The sequence below is a fragment of the Hipposideros armiger genome, unplaced genomic scaffold, assembly GCF_001890085.2.
Source record: "Hipposideros armiger isolate ML-2016 unplaced genomic scaffold, ASM189008v1 scaffold_14, whole genome shotgun sequence".
NCBI lineage: Eukaryota > Metazoa > Chordata > Mammalia > Chiroptera > Hipposideridae > Hipposideros > Hipposideros armiger.
Genome location: NW_017731364.1, coordinates 5,025,361 through 5,041,263, shown reverse-complemented (window position 1 = coordinate 5,041,263; position 15,903 = coordinate 5,025,361). Strand labels below are relative to the sequence as shown.

Genomic DNA, 15,903 nt, shown 5'->3' with positions numbered 1-15,903 from the left:
GCTTTGACCCTGTTAAACCTGAGGGTCAGTTTCCTCATCTGCAAAGTGCTGATAAGTAGTTTCTGGACTCTACCTCAGAGGATGCCTATGGGATTCCCTTGTGATGTTGTGAACTGCTACGAGACAGTGGAGCATTATCCTCCACGTGCTTAAGTAATGATGTACAAGGAACAATGAGGAGAAAATATGTATAATTAACACGTCTAAATCTAAATAAGCACAAACTATTAAAAATAATGACTAATTAAGGATATTTAAAACAGGCAGAACAAAATTGTTGACAACCAGTTACATTGGGATTTAGGATAAGAATGATTGGTGGTTCTGCTTAGGAGGGTAGAGATTCTGATTAAATGGAACTCGTTTTGAATGCCAAGTGGGCATATATGCCAAGTGGGCATATTAAAAATTTAAGGGTAACACCTAAAAGAGAAGAGCTAGAAGGTATCAAACCAGTAGAGGGGGGTGGCTGGGGGGAAGAATATAGTTCAATGAATCAAATAGAAAACAAATGCTTCACGTGTAATAAAAATATTAACAACTTAAGAATAATACATACAAACCTAAGGATGGTAGTTAACTTATGAGGATGATCAGTTGAGGATTTGGGATTCAGCTGGTTTTAATATTATGTTAATAGAGAGGAAGGAAGAAAGGAAGGAAGGAAGGAAGGAAAGAAGAAAGGAAGGGAGGACATGCCAAATTTAACATTTATGCTAAGTGCAAGTTTCACAGGAGTCTCATTGTCTGATATGTTATTTACTCCATTTTCAAACTATGTTATAACTAAAGGAGAAAACGCAAATGGCACCAGATTAGGAATCAGGAAGTCTGCATTCAGGTCCAGGCTCTGACCCTAACCTACTATCTGACCTTGGCTATCACTAACCTGTGTTGGGTCTCATTGTCTTCTATTGAAAAATTAGCGTATATGGGTAGATGATCTCTTCATCACAACTTTTACATTTCTATGACTCTCCAGGCATCTCTCCACTTTTATTTGCTCCCTGAACCATACAACTGAAATGAAACAGGGATTATCTCACCTAAACCTTTTACCTTAGGGGCTGGCCGAATGGCTTAGTTGGTTAAGAGCTTGCTCAAGAGTGTGAGCTCTGAGCAATTAGTGGTTCGATTCCTGGCCTGAGCTGCCGCTGAGCAGGATGGCTCAGCTAAAAACAAAATAGACAAACAAACAAAAACAAACCTAAACCTTTTATTTTATAGAAGGGAAACTGAGGCTCAGAGAGGAGGTGTGGTTTTCCCAGGTCACTCCAAGAGTTCAAGTGAACAGAGGTCTGGCATTCTAAGCCCCGATTCAGACTGTTTCCATAGCTCTGAGCCTTCATCTGCCTCTCCATGGTGGCCTGAGGACAAAGGAGAGAATGTCCACAACAGGGAAGTCACCAAAATAAATAAGGACAACCTATTAGCATGAAACATTGACTAAATGAGACCCAGTATTATTCTTTATTAAGCCAAGCTGAGAAGTTGGATGCAGGGGGCATTTTATATGTCACCACAGTGGCAGTTATGAATGGACTGATTAATAAGTAAACAAACAAATACTAGGAAATCAGGCCCATTTTAATCTTCAAATTCATAGTAACACCCTGTTAACATGAACTTCAAGCGTTAACACTAATAACCACACTAATCACAGGGATGAAGACTCCAAATTAATTCAAATGCTGCTCAATAGACCATTGCTGCATCCTCGCTGCCGGTTCCTTTTCTATCTTTCCAGATCTCCATGCGGTAATTAAATCCATTAAAATGTAAAACAAGCTTTTGTTCTCAAGGGGAAAAAATGAAAAAGGGAGCTGACTAACATTGTTGGCGAAACTGTGACTTCTCAGAACTTCTATTACATCCAAATTCTCGGCCCTTTCTCCTGAAACAGCAGCTCACCCACTCTGAGACCCAGCTGCCCTGTGGAGGCCACAGCGTGTCTCAGCAGGAAGACGCGGCTTAGTGAAGAGCACGAGTGCTGAGGTCACGGCTCCGCCTCCTAGAGCTGTAAGACTTTGGTTTTATAAAACATGTTTGTTTGTTTGTTTTCTTTTCCCCTCTGGCCTTCATGTTTCCCATTTGTGAAATGGGGATGATATCTGCTTCTCCCAGGCTGAGTGTAGGAATCAAATGAGATGATGAAAGTAAAGGTGCTTTGTAAACACTACAAAAGCACTTTACGAAAGGAGTCATCATTCTCCCTGATGTTCAGAAGCTCACAGAACTTCCGTTTATTCTTCAGGTGAGGTGTAGGAGCCTAGCGCGCGGTAGGAGAGCACGGTTCATGCATTATTCACACTAAGACCTACTAAAAAATACATTTTTAAGAAAGGATATAATCATGATTCTCACACAGATATAAAATGAACGCATGCCAAAGGTCTTATTTAACTCAGTAAAATTAATGAGGGATGCAATCACTTCAGAAGCAAACTCATAGTACCACATATTTTTCATCAAATGTGGAATGCTGAAATAAATTTACAAAAGGAAGTAAAAGTGGTCGCTATCTACAGGTCAATAATCAGTTGTATTTCATTATATTCACTTTGCACTTCAATGGACAGGAATTATGCGCATTCCTATCAGTTTTCTAGAACTTAGTTTCTAACTGTACAGAGTTGTAAAATAGTTTAGTCAAAGACAAGGAGAAACAGAGATAACCCAGGTGGATAAGCTAATCAGAACAACCACTAAATATCAGTCTTTCACAATTTTTCCTACAGACACTTGATTAAAGGAATGCCAAACTTACCGTATTTCCCCATGTATAAGACGCACCCTTTTTCGAAAAATTTGGGGTCTAAAAACTCGGTGCGTCTTATATAGTGGTTGTTAGAGGGTTTTTTTAACTTGCTTTTCCCGCTTTTTCGAATTTTGCTTTTTTATGATGAATAAAACTTGAGTTCAATAACTTTATATAATACATTTTTTAAAAAATTTCGGGCCCCAAAATTAAGATGCATCTTATACAGGGGGAAATACGGTATTCAAAAGAGCTCCTTGAATTTTGGCTTCATTACTTGCCAGTTGTAGAAACCCTGAGTAAGGGAGGAGTGGGAAACCCTGGGTTGGAATCTGGGAGACCTACTCAGCTGTCCTGGCTCCCCCCAAATTTACTGTGTAGGATAACCTTGGCCGAGCCTCCTCTCCCATCCAGGGTTCAGGTTCCTAATCTGAAAAAATGAGTACATTGGACTAATTGACTACTGGTCCTATGTGAGAAAGCAATAAGAGTGCGCTTTTTACAATTGATACAGTTTTAACCCTAAAAAGAGTATATTACTATTATTAGGCCACTCTGACTAGAGAAACATCATGTGTCTCTCCAACTTCTTTACCTCCTCAAATACACTTGTTTAGAAAGACATACAAAATAGCAATTGTCAGAGAGAGACAATGGAAAGGGTACTTATGTATGCGATCAGTGAAGGTTAATTTTATGTGTCAACTTGGAAAGTATTTTTGAGTGAGATTAACATTTAATCAGCAAGCTCTGAGTAAGCAGATTGTCCTCCATAATGTGGGTGGGCCTTACCCAATCAGTTGAAGGTCTGAGTAGAACAAAAAGACCAGTCTCCCGGAGCAAAAGGGAATTCCCTCTCTAACTACCTTCATACTTCATCTGCACCATTAGCTCTCCCAGGGATCTAGGGTGCCAGCCATCAGACTGAAATTGCACCATCAGCTCTCCTGGAGTTTGAACCTACTGGTCCATGCTGTAGAGTTTGGACTGGCCAGCCTCCATAATTGTGGGAGCCAATTCCTCATAATAAATTATGTTTTCTATATATACATATCGTATTGATTCTGTTCCTCTGGAAAATTCTAAAGTGCTACCAATGACCAAAATGGGAGTTTCCACAGAGCCAAGGTAGTCAGTAGTTTCCACTGTACTCCTGGGTACTCTTTGCAGCCTCAGGAAGCTTTCCCATGAGAGCCTAAGAATCTTGGTTTGTGAACGGGAGAAATGCCTAGCTAGTGGTCTCAGTGGTGATGGAGGGCATTTCAGGGCACCTGTCATTCCTCAGGGCCACAGCTCTGGTTCAGAACCACCACTACCTCTCCAGGGCAGGAGTTATATCAACAAACATTTTGGCTTTCCCAACACTTGAGAAATGAAATGAAGAAATGTTAGGGAACTTGAAAACAGGAGGCCAAGAAGAGAGAAAAGGTTATGCCCAAGTATTAAAGCTCTTGGGAGAAGAAACAGACTCCTAGGATGAGGCTTGGTGCCTCCCTTTGTTGAGACTCAAAATAAAGATACAGCAGTACTTCTGTACTATCACTTATCGAGTGTTGCTGATATTCCAGGCACTGCACTAAGTACATTTGACATAAATTGTCAAGTGTGATCATATCATCTGTGCTGAAAGTAGAGGCATTATCCCTATTTAACAAATAAGGACACTGAGCTCAGTGAGGACACCCAGCCCCTGGGAAAGGAGGAGATAGATCCCTAGAGTGTGGCTGAAGAGTGCAGCTGAAGATCAAGGCCAGCAAGGGAGAAACTAAGAATACAGTGAGCACCCACCATACGAGCTCGGGAGACAAGGCAGGACAGCAGGAGGCTAGGGGAGGGGCACAGGCAGGTGGTCAGCTGCCTGATAATGGCTTGGATGGGAGCTGGGGTCTCCATCTGTCCCCCACAAAGACTAGCTGCTGATCACTTGTACATTTTGCTGGCAATATGTGGGTTATCAACGACATGTCACCCCCCCCCATATCGCGAGTGTGAAATAAATACGCAAGTGTAAAGGGTCTTTTACTCTTTAGAGGGAGGGTTAGTAATTTTTCTCTGTAGGGGACCACAGTGAAAACTACACGAGTTTTTTTGGGGATATACATTTTGTTGTGCATCTTCAATTTTGTCCCTGTGTTGTGCGAGCGCTATAGACAATATATAACAAACGTGGGTTGGCTTGTTTTGATATAAATCTTTTTTTAGGGCACCTGCCATTAAAACTTTAAATATTTTTCAGGTTCCCAAAGGTATAATTTTCTTTTGATTTTTTTTCAACCATTTAAAATACAAAAACCATTCTTAGCTTGAGGCCAGGCCAAAAAAAAGGCCAAATTTGGCCACTGCACTGTTGATTGCCAATCGTTGCCCTAAAGTGTTGCATAAATGGGGAAAACATAAAATGCAAAAATGTAAGGGAAGAAAGTTTTGAAAAAAGGCAAAGAAGATTGTACTTTTTCTACATATTACTGTGCAACCTTTAAAAAGCAACTACTAAGTTTTGTGTGGTGCTAACAGGTAGGGACTAGAGGTGTGGGAAAAGAGGCTCATGGAAGCTGGACAGCCAGAGAAGGGGTGCATGGAAGATGGGGCATCTGGTTTGAGCTGGAAGGACGAATGGGATTTTCACAGGGGAGGCCAAGGTAGGAGGGTGGGTATTTAAGGAGGGAAGGAGAAATGAGGGCACAGAGGGAATGAAAGGACACCTAATGGAAGACAACCAGAGAGAGGACTGTGGTAGAAACAGGCAGGGTCGGGACTCCAGCCTGAGGATCCTGGCTCCCCCTCGAGGGCTCTTTCCACATTCTAGCTGCCTGGTCAATTGAGTGGACAAATAGAAAATCTAGAAGTACCCTATTCTAGGAGAACCTATTGTCAGATTTGGAGATAGAAAGACATTCCGAGAAAGTTATTAAAAAATAAAAACAGTTGACATAACAGAAATAATAATAAAATAATAAGCAGTTTTAATTGAGCATCTACTTAATCAAACATTAGGTATTCTGCAAACATTATCTCATTTGAGATTCATTTCAAGTTCTGATGACCTGCCTTTATCCCCATTTTACAGATGAGGAAACTGAGGAAAAGTGACAGAATGTCCCACTGGGCGCAGTGACCACCCTTAACAGCAATACACATTTGCATACTGTTTGTCAAAGACTTAGCGGGGATTGAGAGAAACATGGTGAGTAATAATCTGAGGACCTTGGTCAGCAGCATCTAAGGCAAATGGAAGCATGTCACAGATGGACAGCCAGAGCATTTCAGGGAGTAGCACAGAGGGAGTCATGTAGATGATTCAATACTAGCCTGTTTGGAGTAGTTGCAGACTTCTTACATCTATTGCCAAGCCTGGAACGGTTCATAAAAATGTTTACAGATGCCTTTCTGGGGAGTGTATGCTCTGGAAAGAGTCATAGTAACAGCAGCATGGGGCTTAGGAATAATTAAATAACATTTCCAGCTCTCCTAAGAGCCATCATACTAAAACAAATAAGCAGGTGAGAAGAGGAAGCTGAGAGTTATTTGCGCTTTGTTAATGAGACTTTAATCAACATACCCCCACCCCGCCACCAGCAGCAGCGGGTCCCTGCAATTTGGGGAGACTGTATACTCACAAAGCTTCCATTCAAGTGCCATGAAAGCTGGCACAATGCAGCAATCAGACAAGCTGCGGCTTCTCCGTGGCGCTACACCTGCACCTGTTAACGCGGTAGGAACTTCATCAGCCCTTAGAAACTTACAAAATGAAGGAGGTTGTCCATAATCAGTTCTCTTCCATCCCTTTGAGGGTAGAGATATATAAGCCAATATCAAAGGCTAATTGTCCTCTTTCCCTAGAGAACCAGTGAATCCATGTGGGTCTGGGCAGCTATAGGTGTACCACGTGGTGTCGACATGACTGAGTCCCTTGGACTGTGAACCAACGCCAGCTGTGAGGGTGGGAGTCAGGGTGGTATTGAAGGCTGTAGCTAAAACCAGGGGGGTAGGAGCTTCATTAGCATCCACCCCACCACTGTTGAGAGAATGCATGAGCTGGCTCATCAGGTGCGGAAGGAGGCTGAATGCTTTTTTGATTGCTATAATTGCAGCAAATTGACGCTTGAGAGCATCTCTTTAAGGAGAAGAATCTCGTGGATGAGACTTAGGGAAGAGGCCTCTCTTCAGATCCCTCTCCTTTGTCCCATGCGTATGAGATAATTCCCCAGCCATTATGGATTGTGAATGGGCTGCTAATTTTAGTTGTGCAAGCCAAACAAAGACCCCAGTTGGTAGATCCGGAAGGTGATTCATCTGATAAGATGTTTGTGTGGTGAAAGCTAAAGGTCTTGACAGCCACCCCTGATTATTTCAAACTTTCCATCCAAAGATCTGGAGAATTTCTTAAGTGGCCATCTCAGCACTGGCAACCAAACATGGATTCCAGTACCTTCTTTTCTGTTTAAAGTCCTTCTGTCTTAGCAGGGCTGGGTGCTTTGAGTGTAGATGTCTTCCTCTAGGTCTTCTTAATTGGGAAGACTCAGGAAGGCAACAGTCAAGCCCAAATCAATGAAAGATCCAAAGTAAAAGTCACAGAGACCCAACATAAAACCAAATCTAAAGGTCTTTGATACCGTTGGAGAAAACAGATAAAAATTAAGAGGATTTTGAAACCCGGGTTGAAACAGAAGTTCAGGAACCTTTGAGGTAAGTTGAGGGTGACTGGAGGAGAGCCCTGATTCCTTTTATTGGCTTGTGTGTTGCTTATGAGTGCTTCTTGGACTTGTTGAGTTGAGAGCTGCAGGGTCAGTGCATTTTTTTAAGTCTACTGTAATAATAGCCAAGAGAACACTGTACCATATTTGATCCAAAGCTGGCTTTCCTTACTTAATTTTGGTAAGTCACTCTATTTTGTTGGACCTTAAGGTGACCTACTCATCCCAGTTTGCCAGAGGCTTTCTGGTTTTAGCACTGGGATTTCTGCATCCCAGGAAAGAAACCCCTTTGTTCCAGACAAACCATACACCCTGCTTCCCTAGAGCAGAGTATCAGGGGATAAGAGAGTGGAAAAGCAGGAATTACAGCTTTGGATATGAGGCAAAAGGCCCTGAAGTTATTTTGATATCCTGCTTTCATCAGGCTACATCCCAAAACACTACCATTGTCCCTTTCTTAAAGCGCATGTCTCCTTAGCCTTTTTTGTACTTACCGATGCAGTTTTCTTCTCTGTGAGCAGTTTGAGGGTAAGGACTCCTACCTGCCTGGGAATAGAGTACCTAGCACGTAGCAGGTCCTCAGTAAATGTGTTCTTGAAACGGATCCATCACCCTCTTGGGCCATCTATCCGTAGCTTCAAGGACCATCCAGATGGACACCCCCTTTATATCTTTGTGGGAACCAGGAAACTTGAAGGCAGAAAGAAAAGAATAGGCCCAGGCCCGTGTCCATCCCCTCCTACAAATTTGCTGTGTAACTTGAATAAGTTACTTTGTATCTCTGTCTTAGTTTTCTGATAAGTATTAAGAAAAAATGATAATGTGGTTTTGTACTATATCATCTTAGCTAACTAAGCTGGAATTGCAAATCCTAGAATTCCCTTCTCTGTATGATTGCAAGTTAGGGTTGGAATTTCCTTCACTACATGGTTCCAAGTTAGAGTTGGTCACAAGTTAGTGTTCCAAGTTGGGGTCGTGTGAGCTTTGGAAAGGGGACATGAAGGAGAGCCCTTTTATATTGTTGTACTCTGAAAACTGATGAGGGCAGGCACTGTGATAGCTCATGCACATTGTCGCCGGTCTGCTGGCTTACTTGATTGTTAGGGATACAGTTGGGCCTTCAGCTCTTGCAGATCCTGCCAGGTTGGACCCCCACCCCCTTGAACTTTTCTGAGTCCTGGGCCAAGTGCAGGAGCTATTCTGTAGTGCAGAGTGCCTGCTCATCTTGTAGGCCAATAGCATCATTAGGATTGAAGGAGTTGAAAAACACAGTTTCAGCCAATTATTGCAGGTTCCAGTCTGTTCTTGGTATCTCTCTATCTTCCCTTCTGTATTTCTAGCTTTGTTGACTTTAGGCCTAGCACAAAAGCAGAAATTACAGCCTTAAATGGCCAACACAATCAGCTCCCACAGTTGTGTATGGTCTAACTCCTGTAGTATATTTTCCTTATTCTATATCACTAGAAGTGGTTCTGCTTCTCTGAATCCTGAATGACATAAATAGTATTTACTGAATGCTTACTATGTGCCATTTTCTCAATATTTTTCCTAATTAATTCATTTAAACCTCACAAAAACCTCTTGTGAGGTAGGTGTCATCCCCATTTTATACTACCTACATTTTATAGATGAGAAAACTGAAGCACAGAGAATTTAAATAGCTTGCCCCAAATCATACAGCTTGTAAGAGGCTGAGCTACGATTTTCATCCTGGCAGTTTGCTAAACTCTGTGCTTCTATCCACTATGGGATGCTGTCTGATTTGCAGAATGAAAGATTGTGCTAGATATCTTTGAAGTCTCTTCCAGTTTTCACATTCCATAAAATAGGTTCTGTATTTAATTGTTTAACCCCCAGAATAGTGTATCTCAAAGTGCAGCCTAAGAATTATGTACATCAGAATCACCTGGGAAACTTGTTTAAATGCAGATCCCCTGGGCCCCACAGGTGGGGTGGGGAGGAGGGGATTTACGTGCGTTTATAATTTTTTCATGTGATTTTGATGCGCACTGAAGTTTGAGAACCATTCGCTGCCCTAGAAGAACAGTTAAATAAATAAATAAATGATATTTGTTTTGTTTTGTTTTGTTTTGTTTTGTTTTGTAAGGGAAAGGTGAACTGAGTCCATTTAGAGGTGGTTCCTTCTTAGGCCTCCATTTAAGTGGAGAGTTGTGCTGCAACCTCAGCTCTACTCATACAGTCAGGAAGACACTCGCAGTGGAGTTGATATCAAGAAGCTCTGGAAGGATTTGCTTCTACTCCTCCCTGAAGTGCCCCTAGAAACAGCTTCAGAGAGTTCAGTGAGATAGATTGTCATCCACCTGCCCCATGACAGTGCCAGGCAGCAATTAGAGTAGCAGTATTGTTAATTAGAAATGTCTCTGTAGATGAGGGTAAACCGGGTCAAATATATGGTGATGGGAGAACTGACTCTGGGTGGTGAACACACAATGTGATGTACAGATGATGTACTACAGAACTGTACACTTAAAACCTATGTAATTTTACTAACCATTGTCACCCCCAATATATTTTAAAAAAAAAAAAAAGAAAAGAAAAAAGAAATGCCTGTCTCCCCTCTCCATGGGTTTATCAGTCATTTATGTTCTCTTGGGAAGTCAGAGTCACGCTGGCCAGAGATGGGCGGAGGTTTGCTCAGGTGACCTTGTTTATTAAGAGCCCGTGGGCCCAGGCTTCTAGAAGCAGAGCAGCTGCAGGATGCACAAATTAGAGTTAGAAGGAGGTATGACAATGGAAAACCTCTTCAGGGCAGCTTGTAGTCATCATTAGCCAGCATGCAGGGCTGATAATGAGGGCCTGCTTGGCTCAGTGATGCTGTCGTCAGGATACCAGCATGCCTGCTGCAAAGCCAGGGAGCAGGCCCCCTCAGGCCTCAGATGGCCCCTTATATGTCAAGGGGACTTAGTTGTTTGCAAAGGGCTTTTTCATTTGAGCGTCTTCCCACCAATCTTGGAATGAATAACCTAAGGAACTTAGAACTTGACTGGAGAAAATGCTAATAATTAATACTTTTCTATCTTCTTTGCCAAACTTCTGTCACAAATTGTCACTTTTTAAAAAGTATTTTACTTTTCCTAGATGTGATGATATGAGGTAAGTATTAGGTTCTAGCCAGGTGCCAAGTATTATGTTTGGCAAATTGCTTATGTGATATCATTTAATCCTTACAGTGCCCCAAATGTCATCAGTATCAGACGGGGAAACTGAGGCTCAGAAAGTTTACACAGTAACATGTTAAATTATCTCTGAAATAACCTCATGAGATTCTGAGGAGGACTGGTGTAGCTACACAATGTGGGTAGAAGTATAAGCCAAGAAATGAGCCAATTTCTGCAAATTGCACCTTGAACCAACCAGCCTCTCTGATGGTGAACTTCTTAAGATCAGGAACTGATCTAACTTTTCTCTTTGCTTGAGTCAGTTACATCACCAAGCCTAGGGCAAAAGGAAACCAATTTTATGATTTCCTTTGGAGTCAGGCTAAACCTGAAAGGTGATTCTTGTGTGTGTGTGTGTGTGTGTGTGTGTGTGTGTGTGCGCGCGCGCGTGCGCGCATGCTCCTGTGTATAAAAACTCAGTGCTTTGCATTCCTCAGCTTTCCTGAGAGGACTTGATCTGTGGTTGCTCCATCCCACATTGTTTTTGCTCCAGAATAAGAAGGAAAAATACGAGGTGAGACAATTAAGTTCACAAACTCATCCTAGGAAAAGTGCTACATATATCATTGCTGAATATCACTACTCCCCTTGGGAAGCTATGCACTGATGCCAGCGCCTAGTTGACCCTTCAAAGCAATTTTGGAACTCTTTCTGGAATGATCATCAGAGCTGTCATCATATTACCCTTGATGTCCTGAATGTCATCCAAATGTCTTCCTTTCAATATTTCTTTTATCTTCAGGTAAAGAAAGAAGTCATTGGGAGCCAGATCAGGTGAGTAGGGAGGGTGTTCCAATACAGTTATTTGTTTACTGCCTAAAAACTCCCTCACAGACAGTGCCATGTGATTTACTGCCTAAAAACTCCCTCACAGACAGTGCCATGTGAACTGATACATTGTCGTGATGCAAGAGCCACAAATTACTGGTGAAAATTCAGGTCGTCTAACTTTCCACGCAGCCTTTTCTGCACTTCCAAATAGTAAACTTGGTTAACTGTTTGTCCAGTTGGTACAAATTCGTAATGAATAATTCCTCTGATATCAAAAAAGGTTAGCAACATTGTTGCATGAAGTTCATGAACTTGATTGTCATAACTCATATCTCCCCAGTTCTTTTTCTGACTCCTTTTGAGACCAATCCCAGTATAAGTCCACATCCCAGGCTCAGATGCACATACCCATAAACGTGAATTCTAGATTCTTCTACTCCCATATTTGGAAGGTATTATAGAAAAGATTTAAGTCGGGCAACTACTTAGTGCAAGAATCACCTCCAGGTTCAGGGAGATCACTATGTAGTCAAGTATCCTCTCCCTTTGCTGGACATCTAGAATTCTGTAATATCCCACCACCCTAAAACACTATTATACAGCATAACAACATTAGGACAATTAGTTCAGAAGAAGGACTATAAATTATTTGAGAATTGTGCCTGGTTTTTTCACCCCTGATTTTCAGAGCTTTGACCCACCTATCACCTGATAAGTTCTCTTTACATATTTATTGAGTGAATAAATAAAGGAGTAACTGAATGAATGAATGAATAGATAAACAAATTCTTCAGATTTCCTGGACAACCTTTCCATCATTTGCTGGAAGTCGTGAAATGTCTCCTACCTGATCTTCCTGCCTTGTAGGCCATGCTGAGACATATGGTCAAGATTAATGCTCTCCTCATGTGCTTTTCATCAAGTGACAGCTCTGCTAAAGTATTCATTGACTCCTTCTTGTTGGACTTGGGATAAAGGAAATATTAAGAATTAAATGTTTGGACTACAGGATCCTAAATCATTGAGTTCTATTGTTAAACATTTCTAGAAACTCTCAAGAAAAACATATACTGGGTACCATGTGAAGAATTCTTATTTTTCCCAATTCTCGTGGCAAGTAAGCACATCAAAGGAGCTATTCTATTTCCTATTCTCAAATCCAAATTTTAATCTCACAGCTTACCACTCCGATGGTGAGGAGAGTCCTGTTTAGAACTTGCCTAACATCAACAAGAAGAAGGAATTTTTGCTGAACAGGATTATCTATGACTTTGAAAAACACAGCCAATCATGCTCTTGGCTTTGATCCATCCATAATAATGGGTCTTCTTAATTTGTTATTTAAGGCTCTCCACGGTCAAACTATTTCAAAGACTACAGTCAGACTTACACAATTCCAAACCAACCTCCCAACAACCCCAAAATGAGTCTTACTACATCTGGCTGGACCGGTCTACTCAGTACTGAACAAGCACCAGCACATTCTTTCTCCGTACCTTGGCTCTTAAGTCCTTCCCTGTCACTGGCCCCTCCTCTACCTCCTTTGCCTACTATTTTTCCGGGGCCAGGTCGGTGCTCCCCTCCTCCCTGAATTGAGCTCTGATTGCTCTTCCTCACAGGGAAAAATACAAAGGAGAAACTGTTTGTATTATCTCTACCCCACACCTTGCAATGCCCAGGACAGGTATGCACTGGGCTGAGTGAAAAGAAGAACCTGAGTCCACACCTTCTAATTGTAAAAATTTGGCCCACCCACCTCTCCTCTCCAAATTCTAATGTCCACATCTAGAAAATGGGGATAATTTCTACTTCAGAGAGTTGTATGAATTAATACCTAGTATTCACCCAACAGGAATTTGCCAAGGGTTTCCTAGATGCCAGATGCACAGTAGTAGGTGATTAATAAATATTACTGGTTGTTATTAAACATTCATTAAGTGGATTTGAAGGACTTGTCTAGTTAGGGAAAATAATTAGATTAAACATAGACTGTTTCTGTCATCTTTTTTCTTCTTGTTTTTTTGACTACTTATTGGACATAAAAAGAAGAGAAATAGAAACAGAATTAATGATTTAACATTTTATGTTCAATATCCCATCCATTATCCATATCTTGTATTCAACCATTTGGATTTGTTGGATACACAACTGAAAAATCCAGAATAAAAATAATAAGTGTAAGTATGAATATATTGTATCTTTTTTTGCATCAATCAAAGTGACATTTGTCAGGTAACATTTTATTAAGCCAGCCTCAATGTTTAGATAAAAAAATAGACTTGTGAAGGACATGGTAATTATCTTGAAATACAGGAAGCCTATCATAAAAGATGACCTTGTCTATGTGTCCTCAGGGGAAAATCATTACTGGAGGGTAGAGGTTATAACAAAATAGATTTTCTTCAAGATATAGTGAGGAGGCAGCACATGACTTCAAAGGTGCCTGTGTATTTTTATGTGCTTGGGGGTGGAGAGGGGACCACCGACTTAACAGTCTGGAGCACAAGCCTGTTATGGCTCTGACAGGGAACAAAACTGAGTAGGAGAGAAACAAAATATTCTCATTCAATAACGAGGGTTCCATTGACTCGATTTTTAATTGAGAAAAACCCATTCTACTTGAACCATCCCCAAGCCACTCACAAACTTACACACACACACACACACACACACACACACACACACACACACAAAGTCTGTGGGTTCCTTCATATGGAGATTCAAAGCAATGTTCATGTTTGTTGCAGTTATTTTTTTCTTCCTTTCTATATAATAATTCTCTTCCAAAATCATTGCAAATTCTTTTAGAAAAGAAATTCGTATGTAACCATACACCCAGAGATGCTGGTGCTGGGAAAATGAAGGAACAGAATGGCGAACGAGAAGGGGGAAGCCCTTTTGCTCCATCTGTACCTCCTACCGCTGGACGTACCTTCTGTATGTTCCAGATGGTCGTTCATGCATAATCATGTCGATAAATCTGTCACATTATCCGGGAAAGAGGCTCTGGTTTATCAAAAGCAGAAGTAAAGTATACGCGAGCAAGGCAGTTCCTGTGTGCGCATAGCATTGCCTAGCGACATTACCCTGGCCGGGCTGGCCAGAGCACAGCCACCATGACAAGCACTAGAGGATTGTGAGACTGGATCACTGGAAAAACATCGGGCTCAAAAATGAGACTTCTAGGCAGAGATTACATCTTTTTTGAGTCTTTTTCTGTTGTTCCCATTAAATGAATTTGCAACATGATCGAAATAATGACAGCAGCAAAAATAATAACTGTAATAGGCAACACTCCAAAGCTCTGTTGGCTTCTCACTGCCAGCAACAGATCTGTTGCTAAGATGAGCTGCCTCTCTCTTCCCTTCAGAAAGGGTTTGTGAAATGCCAAGAGGTGCGTTTGGCCCCATAGCAAAGTGCTGCCTCCTTCCAGAAGCAGGGGGACTTCCCTTATAGGTGAAATTTTCTTATGAGAAAGGCTACAGTCTTGATGTGTGCTCATTATATTGCCTTTCACCGACATTCTAAGGGGGAATTAAACCTTGTGACATGCTTATCAAGATTGTGCTGATTTTTTTTTTTAAAGAAATGCAGTGAGGCTCCCAAGATGGAATTTATTCATTTTGAACTTCGTATCACTACCCTGACTGGGGCAGAAGGGCTCTGAAGTAGAAAACGCTTGAAAAGGAATAATTAAAAATTGCATCAACAAACTCTCTAGGGTTTAGCTGCATACATGAGAACCATATTTCAAAACAAAGAAAAAGGAAGCTGGCAAAAATATTTCCAAGGGAAATAATGAGTGGCTGATGAGAAGCATGTAGTCAAACCTCCTCAAAGGAGTGAAACCTCAGGAATACTTAAGTGTAGGGTCTTCTCTTGATAAATGGAGCCAGTTCAACTAGAGGGCAGGTAGTTCTCTTTCAATCAGCAAACAGGCACCCAAACAGAATCATTGTGTTCTCACCTTGAAACCTACCTGAGCCAAACAAACCAATGCTGTTGTTTGCAACCATAAGATTTGAGGTGATTTGTTAATCAATTGTAGATAACTGGGGTATTATTTTACATTTTCTCCTTTAAATGGTTACTATACGTATAACTACTAACATGTGAAGGTCCTCAAGTTTTTATTTTTTTATTTTTTATTTTTATTTTTTTTTTAAGTTTTTAAAATGTATTAAAAGAGGGCCCAATGTTCAAAAAGAAAATGGCACCCACTGAACTAGGAATTTTAGCTGATAAAGAGTAAGTATAGGGCCAGCGCTTTGGTTAAGAACTGGCTTGGGATGCCAGAGGACCCCAGTTCGGATCCCACGTATGAAGGCCAGTGACACTGCCCTCTACAGCTAAGATGCTGAACAACAGCTCAACCGGGAGCTGGGCTGCCATGAGTCGCCATCAACTGCATAGGCTGCAGCCCCTGCTGCAGTGGGTTGCCATGGGCTACCATGTGTAGCCAGCAGCCAGCGTGAGCGGCCAGCAGCCACAGTGAGCGGCC

At 41.5% G+C, this 15,903-nt stretch overlaps 1 protein-coding gene across 1 annotated transcript in view; it reads right to left on the bottom strand.

Moving 5' to 3' along the window:
• Nucleotides 1–1,269: 1,269 nt before the first annotated feature.
• The window catches only part of RTP4 (receptor transporter protein 4), a 61,220-nt gene continuing 46,586 nt past the window's right edge, over nucleotides 1,270–15,903 (bottom strand). The window contains exons 3-5 of the mRNA XM_019667903.1: nucleotides 12,250–12,367; nucleotides 6,376–6,459; nucleotides 1,270–1,367 (exon numbers count right to left, since the gene is read on the bottom strand). Coding sequence (XP_019523448.1) covers nucleotides 1,270–1,367; nucleotides 6,376–6,459; nucleotides 12,250–12,367 — 300 coding nt within the window. The remainder of the gene's footprint in view (nucleotides 1,368–6,375; nucleotides 6,460–12,249; nucleotides 12,368–15,903) is intronic.